The sequence below is a fragment of the Astatotilapia calliptera genome, chromosome 22, assembly GCF_964374335.1.
Source record: "Astatotilapia calliptera chromosome 22, fAstCal68.1, whole genome shotgun sequence".
In the NCBI taxonomy this organism is placed as follows: Eukaryota; Metazoa; Chordata; class Actinopteri; order Cichliformes; family Cichlidae; genus Astatotilapia; species Astatotilapia calliptera.
Window position 1 is genome coordinate 14,245,384 of NC_137442.1, and position 9,228 is coordinate 14,254,611.

The 9,228-nt window shown below is 39.6% G+C and overlaps 1 protein-coding gene across 2 annotated transcripts; it reads left to right on the forward strand.

Annotated features, from left to right (window-relative positions):
• The first annotated feature begins 394 nt into the window (after positions 1-394).
• Positions 395-7,623, forward strand: LOC145423777 (uncharacterized). Of its 2 annotated transcripts, none has more exons than XM_080296565.1 (2): positions 395-528; positions 3,549-7,623. In XM_080296565.1, the coding sequence occupies exon 2, from the start codon at positions 3,589-3,591 to the stop codon at positions 4,993-4,995; it is 1,407 nt and encodes a 468-aa protein (XP_080152691.1). In that variant the 5' UTR covers positions 395-528; positions 3,549-3,588; the 3' UTR covers positions 4,996-7,623. The 2 variants fall into 2 exon arrangements, with proteins under 2 accessions (XP_080152691.1, XP_080152692.1); XM_080296566.1 differs by having other exon boundaries at positions 467-593.
• The last annotated feature ends 1,605 nt before the right edge of the window (positions 7,624-9,228 follow it).

Genomic DNA, 9,228 nt, shown 5'->3' on the forward strand with positions numbered 1-9,228 from the left:
AACGTAAAAAAAATCAACTTTTTGAGATAATCAAAAAATTTTGACTTACACATAAAAATATTGTTTTCAGTGGTTAAAAATTCCCTGCTGCTATCTTTACATCAATTTTAAATTTTGGCAAGCATACAATAAAAATTCTTTATTTTTACTGTCTATGTACTTCATCCATATATAAGGTAAAATTAAAATAAAACATATCTTTTTTATTGTCTGTGTAATTTATCCATATATGAAATTAAGTGCATGATAAGATACAATATAAACCTTTTATACTGTCCATGGATTTTACTCAATTATTAATGTTAAATAAAAGACAGACTTTAAGATAATGTATATCTTTCAGTAACACCAAAATCAAATCAAAAAGTGGGATCCTGGTCCCCCTAGGGCCCTAGGAATTGCTGGGGCGGAACTGAAATTCTCCGCTGTAGTTTCCTCCGGAGCCGCGTGGATGTCACGTACGGCCGGAAGCGGTCGCAAATTTGAACAGCCATCACAGCAACAATAAACGCGCACTTTCACTTTACGGTATGTCTGCTGAATCAATATTTTATGAAAAATTAAACTAAAATCATACAGGATATTTATGTAAGGTGAGTTACGCAGCCCGTTGACGGCATTGTTTTGTGCGCTTCACAGCGTTAGCTACTCTTTTCAGCACCGTCGATTTTGAAACAGGCTATTACCTGAAAAACAGTCTGCTCCACAGTCATAGCTTCTGCTAAAGGCCCTTAAATGCAATTAAATGTATTGCCCTGTAGTTATTGCTGAGAATGCACGGGGTCTGTGTGATTTTTTTCGATAAGTTGCACAAGTTTTAATCTGTAAAAATTGCACCATTAAAGCACAAAATAACAGATTTTTGCATGCAGGGATATTAATTGTGCACGTCATTAGTGGGACACCTCAACACCAGCAGACCACGGCTACACTTTCCCGCCGTTGCAAGGTTGTAACCCAGAAAATAGACGTAGCCGTGCAGACCCCATCTCCTAAATAAGACGCTGAGCATGGCATCCTATTTTCCCCGTCAGTCCACCTTAAAAGTGCTAAATCGCCTGCAGAGGGACTTGTTTAGTAATTTTAAATTGATGCACGAGTTAAGTGAATCTATTCAAATTCACTGTAATGATTACTTTAGTTGGCTTTTTTCGTTATTAAAAATATAAATCATTTTAAATAATTTTTCTGTATTTTTAAGCTATTAAGTTTTTATGGTCTAAGCTGGATTTTTCAGGGGTTGCAAATAGACAAGCCTTTTTAAAATCTAACATTTTAGTTAATCCTAGTTTATGCTACTTCCTGTGTTTTTGTTTGATCGTTGATAATAAAACATTTATCACAGTCCTGGAGATTTTCCTTGGTTGGAAGCCCCAAACCTCTTTGGTGCGCACTTTTTTTTCTTTTTCACTTTCTGTTTCTTCTTTATTTGGATCTTTGTCTTGTGGGCCGAATGTGTAAACCACTACGCTGTTTTTATTCTAAGCCCAGTAGAAGATATGGCAGGAGACGTTAGAGGCCACCTTTGTTCAGAATTTTTCTTGTTATCACAAGCTGGTTTAACTCACATTTATTGATAGGCTGCTTATTTGTATTTCTATTAATTTGTTGGAGTTCTGAGGACTTTCAGCCTGTGGTCTCGTGGTGGTTGTTATTTAAGACTCAGACTAAAAGGAATGTCATTCTCTGCTCATATTATTCAAATCCATGTCCATCAACTATGCAGTCATATAGTTATTACATAATGTTACATATAATTAAGTAATTACATGGTTATATATTATTCGTGTTTTTGAGTTAGTACATGGTAAATGCGAGAGGACCCAAAATGGAGCCTTGGGGAACTCCAAGAAAGTTTTGTAGACTTAAACATGTCATTTCTGATCAGCATGTGTAGTAATACATAGGGTGGCTGTAGCTCAGGTAGCAGAGCAGGTCAGCCACTAATCAGAAGGTCGGTGGTTCTCAATATCAGCTGGAAGAGGATGCCGTTAAGACAGCCCTATTATTTTTTCCCGTTGACTGCTTCTTTTAGTTTCAACCAACACAATTAGCAAACTTACTCATGGGCAAATACATCAATAAATCGTTCCTGTAAAAACGACCATTGAAAGGCTCAGCCTATTGTCCATGGTTGATAAATACGTCCAATCTTAATACATTGCAGGTGTAGAGCATTAAGATCCAATAAAAACACAACTGTGACTCTGACAACCTCACATCACTTAGACTGCTCTCATTAAAATGGGAAAAGTCCTGACTGAAAGGCATCGGAACTGCTGTTTTACAGGGATAAGGACTTTGATGGTTAGCTGAGGCAAATAGAATCGGCCAGTTTTGCCCTGTAAATGTGTTAAATCTGTATAAATGTGCAAATCTGGGTGGTCTCTAAGATCTCTGTAATTTGATGATTATGATGATTAAAGAGGACCTCAACAGTCTTCAGTATTAACCTATCACAGTATGTAAAGTTTTGATGAAAACATGTCCCCCTGACTCAACATGAAAATGACTGAATACTGCCCTCTATAGGTGTTATGCCCCTTTTAAGGTGGACTTGAAAATCCCCATAAGAAGCCAGTGTCAGAGCAGTGTGAGTTAAATAACAAAAATTAAGCAAACTACATTATTAGCTTCATAATGATATTATGAAAATATAATCAATGTTCATATATGCTGTCTTACAATGCAGACCAAATTTCTTTGTGTAATCATAAGTTATATGAGTATAATCACGCTTTTCGGTGATGATGGGAAATGTTTTGAAGCTACGATGTAAATTTTAAAAAAATAATAAAAGGCCCAGTACTTATTAAACGTAAGTAATGTGCAGTTTTATGAACAGAGTCAGCATTTTTATTGCTTTTGTCACATGTGTCAGTACAAGAAGTAATCGTAAAAGTAGCCAGTAACTCATAATAGCTGAATTTCAGCTTGAGAGGTTATCAGCCATTGACAAGAAAGGCATTTATTTACATTTATATCTATAACTGCATTTTAAGAGCTTAAGGTAGGCCCACTTGTCAGGGACACAAATTTTTAATATTAATTTCATCTATACATCAATTTTATCTGCTGCTTATCCAGTTCAGAATAATGGGGGTGGAGCCTATATGCAGGCTTCACAGTGGACACAGGGTTGTCATAGCGATAGGCATAACCATTAACACCTATTGTCAATTTAGCATCACTAACTGACAAACAAACATGTCCTTGGACTGTGGGAGTAAGCTGGAGTACTTGGAGAGAACCCGTGTAGGTACAGGGAGAACAGGCAAACTCCACACAGAAAGGCCTCAGCTGACTTAAGTCACTCCACCTCTGAGACATTTACTATGGATTTATCCCTCCAAAAAATTGATTTGAAAAATTAAAAGATTAAATAGTGGTAGGGGTTATCATCTTCCATACACAATCTGTGGTCTGTCTGGACTCCACGTACCTACACGTAGTTATTATGTTATTACGTCCAGTTATGTAATGAATCATAATGAGTAAAATGAAAACAATATTAAATAATAACTGTAATTTCTTTGTTAAATATGCAGGTGCACACCAACAGAAGTAGTCCACGCTGAAGCCGGCAGTATGGAAGAAGAAATTAAAGAACAAGGAGATCCTGTGAGCAATGAAAGGCAGGCCAGTGTAGGCAATCCAGTGAAGAGGGGAAGAGGGAGGCCGCAAGGCTCCAAGAAGCTGAACGTTTCCAACAGCGAGTCCACACAACCACAGAGGGGAAGAGGGCGTCCGAAGCTCTCTGGCACAAAACAGACAGAGCAGCGGGGCTCAGGAGATGACCATGCTGACAGTTTGGTCCAAATTCACAGGGGTCGAGGCCGGCCCAAAGGGTCCAAGAGTCAGGCCAGCGATGAAGACAGGACAGAGCATTCTCCTAAGAAAAGAGGCAGGCCACGAAAGTCTGTAACAGATGAGGAGGCTCCTGCTGAGGACTTACCGAACGGTGGCTCAGATACGCAAAAAAGGGGACGTCCAAAAGGATCGGTAAAGCGCAAGTCAGAGAGTTTAACAAGTGGGGAAGATGATGAAGGCAGCTCTGTAACGCCCAGGAAAAGAGGTCGACCGAAGGGCTCGCTTAATAAGAAATCAAGGCTGGAGAGCGAGCTTGGCATTGTGGGGATCTTAGATCTAAATGAGAGCCTAAACTCGGACAGAAGAGGACGACTCAGGAAAGCGGTGGTGAATAACACCTCGGCAGATATGTCGAATGGCATCTCAAATATGCCTCAGAGAGGAAGGGGAAGGCCAAGAAAAAGTATTGAACAAAATAAACTGGGCACAGATGGCTCCCAGCCTGTAAAGAGGGGGCGAGGCCGGCCTAAAGGGTCTTTAAACAAGAAACCCCCAGCATATAGGGTCCATGGTAAAGTGGGCCGGCCTCGGAAAGTACACATCCTGCCTGTGAGTGGAAGAAAACGTGGTCAACCGCGACAAAAGCCACCAAACAAAAGGGGGAGGCCGAGGAAGTACCCCCTGCCATCGCCTGAGGAGAAGAAAAAGCCAAAAGTGTGGAAGCCGCTGGGAAGACCGAGGAAATACCCTCGTGTGGATCCCCCAGAGGGATCTCTGCCCCCCCCTCGCAGAGCCCGTGGTCGGCCTCGCAAGTCAGAATCTAAGAAAGGCGCTCATTTACGCAAGAGTCTGCCTGCCGCTCCATTCACACCGCAAGACCCCATCGATGAACCTGCGAGAAAAAGGGGCCGTCCTCCAAGTACTGCAAAAAGCCAAGGCGAGGTCCCGCGGAAAAGGGGTCGCCCTAAAGGTTCGGTCAACAAAAATAAATCGAGAAGCGAAACCTTCCCCAACCACTCGAAAGCGTTGAGCGGTTCGCCTGCGGTTAGGATGGAAAGTGAAGCGGAGCTGGCAGAGGAGGAGATGGAGCACAACACGGAGACGCCGGCCATCGAGCACGCAAGCGATGAAGAAGCAACTCTGATTGATCAGGATGTAAACTTCGATGTTAGCAGCCAGGCTTGATGAGCGATCCTGGTGTGACCAAAAAGAAATGTTGCTGTAGTAATTGCTGTTTAAAACATAGGATCCATTCATATAGACAGAAACATGTTTTTAACATTTTGCCATCAGCTAGGCTAGATATCCAGCAGCTCCTCTGTTTTTCTGACTAACGTGTCCATCTTGTTTTTATCGTGCTACTTTTTTTTTTCTTCAATACCTTTATTTCCGTCATCCAAGTAAACAAAAGTACTAATAATCTTTTACTAAAGCCGACATGTGGAAGTGATTTTTATAGACCGATTGTTCCAGTTTACATTCAGCTTTCAGATGTAGTGTTTGTTTTGTTGTTACTGGGGAATAACCTAGAGGCAGGATGAAAGTCCAAATAAATGTTAGGACGATGAAAGGGAGGAGAAGAAGAACTATAAACAGCTTTTGTACGACAATGCAGTCTCTCATTAAGCCTTTCATCCTAAAGAAAAGAAATGTTTTCAAGGGATTTGTTTTCCATATTTATGCCATAAACTGACACAAAAATGCAGAGCTAAGCGTGCTCGCTCACACCTCTTACACTGATACTGCTCTGCTGTCCAAGTCCCACAAATGACTGACCAAGTGTGATTGTAAGACGGGCAAATTTTAGTTTGTTTCCCCAAATCTCATTTAACTGGATAAATGTATGCAGTAAGATCAATATAAATCTGATAACAGTGAGCTATTTGCCAAACATTTTAAACTTATTTATATACATATTTTCCCCCCTATTGTGTGCTTGAAGTTGCTGTGACGGATATTTTTGTAAAAAGCAGTTTGAAGATGTGAAAACAGAAATGTTTATAGGTGAAAAATCACCTGAATCTGCAGCCGTACTCGACTTATAAAGTCTTGTGTTTAACCAATGTTGTTGACTTTGGCCCAGTCTCACTGCCTGCACCAACGTTACCAACTAACTTAATGCAAAGATGGGTGACAAATTAAAGACGAGACCCACACAAAGGGTGATGGGACCAGTAGACTCAAAACCAGTAGGTCCTGGGTTTGAGTCCATCATCTGGCTGGGTTTACATGTTCTCCCAGAGTACTCGTGTTTCTTCCCACAGTCCGAGCTGAGTCTTTTGTCCACATACAAAAGGCGTGTCAGCTCCCTGAAAACAGGTTTTAAAAAACCTTCCGGGTAAATTTTCATGACTTCATGTGGAAAACTTTTTTTTTCTTGCAAATTCAAAGGTGTTGCACCCTTATCACCTGTTTTTTTTTTTGTTTTGTTTTTTGTGCTCCATGTTATTATTTGCTCAGGATGGTTATTAGCCAACATTTCCATACGTTTGTGGTTGTATTTCCACCTGTGGGGATGTTGTTAGCAGATTATACAACAATCTTTTAAAGGGTCTGCACTTAATTTCTGCTCAAGGTCAGCGTGTCATTTCACGTTCATCTGTGAGCTACTGTGGCATGATGTTTTTAAACGATGCTCGTGTGGATGGGATTTAAAACAAAAAAACGGAAAGTTCCTGGTTTAAAAAAGTATCCGAGTACCTCTGGACATAGCAATAGCGCACATCTGTGAAAACACTTGTTTCTGCACTTTATTTAGGTTTTTTTCCTTTAATTTGTCACTTGTAGCAGCTAACAGGTAAAAGAAAGCATGTCATGGGTTTATATTTGCAAGGTGGTTCTAAATCCAGCTGAGAATGTGCTTGATGATTAAAAGTTATTTGGTAATGAGTTTAAATTAAAATGATCTTTTTTACTTTTTTGTCCTTTTTTTGGTCAAACCTATGAGCTGTAGCAGGTTTCAGCCACACTGTCTTGTACTCTATATGAAATTATTCAAACAGAAATGCTTAATAAAGCAGAAACTATTTGGTAAGATTGAATTATTAGCCATTTGTCTCATTGCAACAAAGCAAATGTTGATGTTGTTTTAAAGATTTCTTTATTTTCTTGTTATTTATTTTAAGTTTTATTAAACCAAGAAAACCTTACTGAAAAGTTCTCAAACATGGCCCTGTGTATCCGAGAGGAGAGTTTACAGCCTCTGGAGGTTACTAACGTTTGAAATGATGTCATGATTTGTCCTCTACGCAGGTCCACGGTCGACGGTAGCTTCATCTTTCTTTTGCCTTAATCGCTAAAGCTTTGAATGTACCATCCCGTGCATTCCTCCTCTACATGTACCATTTTAAGCCTTTTTTACTTTCCTCTTGTTGCAGATATCATTTCACTAATTTTTCAAAATGTTAGTGTAGCTGTGAAGCCTTTCGTTTGTTTGTTTAATCTTTGTAACTGTTGTGAGATCAAAATCCAGCTGTTGGGTTGGTTTCACGAACACTGCCTGACTTATTTTGGACGACCTTGTATAAAGCTGTGTGACATGTACGCCGTTCATACTGATTCTGTTTGGGTCAAATAAGAATTTAAGTTTCTAAATGCTGGATTGTGCTTTTCGTGAACGAAGGAGGTTAAAAAAAAAAGGAAAAAAGACACATCCCAGTAATATTTGACCTGCCTTTGTGAAGTCGAATCATTTCAAGTGGAAATTTGCATTTTGTGTGTGTGTGTGTGTGTTTTAAACAAGAAGCCAATAATTTGTGAGATTATGGTCGAGTTTAAAATAAAAATGTTGATCTTGCCGTTTTATTTCCCAAAGCGTGGTGTGATGTTTTGGTCTGTTTTCTGTCCATCAGCATTATTTTATTTATTTATTTATTTTGGGGCTGTTCATCGCCTTCAGACAGTTTACGTGACTAAAGGAAGATTCATCAGTTATCTGTTCATTACAAAATGCTGCTGCTCCACTCTCACCAGTCCTGTTTATGACTGCACTGGTGCACTATGCACCCGAGTCATGCCGGAGCAAAGGTAGTATGTGTAGTGACAGATGAGTCATTCCAAACTATGGAAGCAATACCAGCAGACATTAGAATATTCAGCTTGGCACAAAGCAATGGGCGCTACATTTAAAGGGACAGTTTACTAAGAAAAAATATCAGCGAGCTTATTTTGATCTGTTTGTTGTAGCAATTAGTTTCCCCCTACCGAACTACACCTGCAAACTATATACACGGGATGTAAAAATTAATGGTCTTCCCCCTTGCTGAGCTCTTTTGTTAGCCAGCTGTCAGCAGATGTAGACAGAAAGAAAATAGTTCCTGCGTGAAACTGACAACAACAAGGCTTTGAATGTTTTGGGGGAAGGAACGCTTCCTGGATGCAAATTGTTTTGCTTCATCTCTGAAAGGGAAGATCTCCATGGCGCTTTTATTATTTTTGTGTTTGACCTTAAAAATCAACTTTTAAACAAGTTGGGAAGCTGTGTAAATGTAAATACAAACAGAATGGTTTGGTAATCTCATAAACTCATATTTTGTTCACCAGAAAACAAGAAATGTTTAAACTAAGAAAATTTACCTTTTTAAGAAAACATGAGGTAGTTTTGAGGTAATCTCAAAAAATTGGCCCACGGCTTTTTTTTTTTTTTTTTTACCACTTTGTAGCATCCTCTCTTCTTTTAACTACAGTCTGTAAAAACCTGGGAACTGACTGATTGGTGTAGGAGTCTAGAAACTCGACTGTCCTGGGTCTTCTTTGTTGTATTTCTTATTTCATGGTGTGTCAAATGTTTCCAGTTGGTGAAGGTGAAAGGTCTGGACTGCAGGCTTCTACTATAAAGCTATGCTGTTAAAATAGATGCAGTATGAGGTTTATACAATCAGAAATGCAGCTTTTGAACTAAACACTGATTCATGTTTTCTGAAAAGGAATCCAAAATTTCGACTCTCCCGACCACAGAACAGACCAGTTTGCCTCAGTCTAGTTTAAATTATCTTTGGCTCACAGAAGACGACAGCATTTCTGGATCATGTTCATATTTGGCTTCTTCTTTGCACGATGGAGCTATAACCTGCATTTGTAGATGGTGAGGAGAACTGAGTTCACAGACATGCCTGCTTTTTAATGCAATACCGCCCAACGGCCTGAATATTATAGACATCCTAAGCTGATTTTCAGCCTTGTGCACACAGAGACTTTTTGTGCTATTATGTCTTTACAGTTTTACACTGGGGGACATTATTCTAACTTGTAGGTGCAGTTTAGTGCAGACTGGTGAAACTCTGCCCATCTATACTTCTGAGAAACTGCCTCTCTCAGATGCTCTGCGTATACCCGGTGTTACTGACAACTGGGTATAGTTTAGTTAATGTTAGTCTTACTTTTTTAGCCTTTCGTTGCCCTGTCCAAACTTTTTTGAGA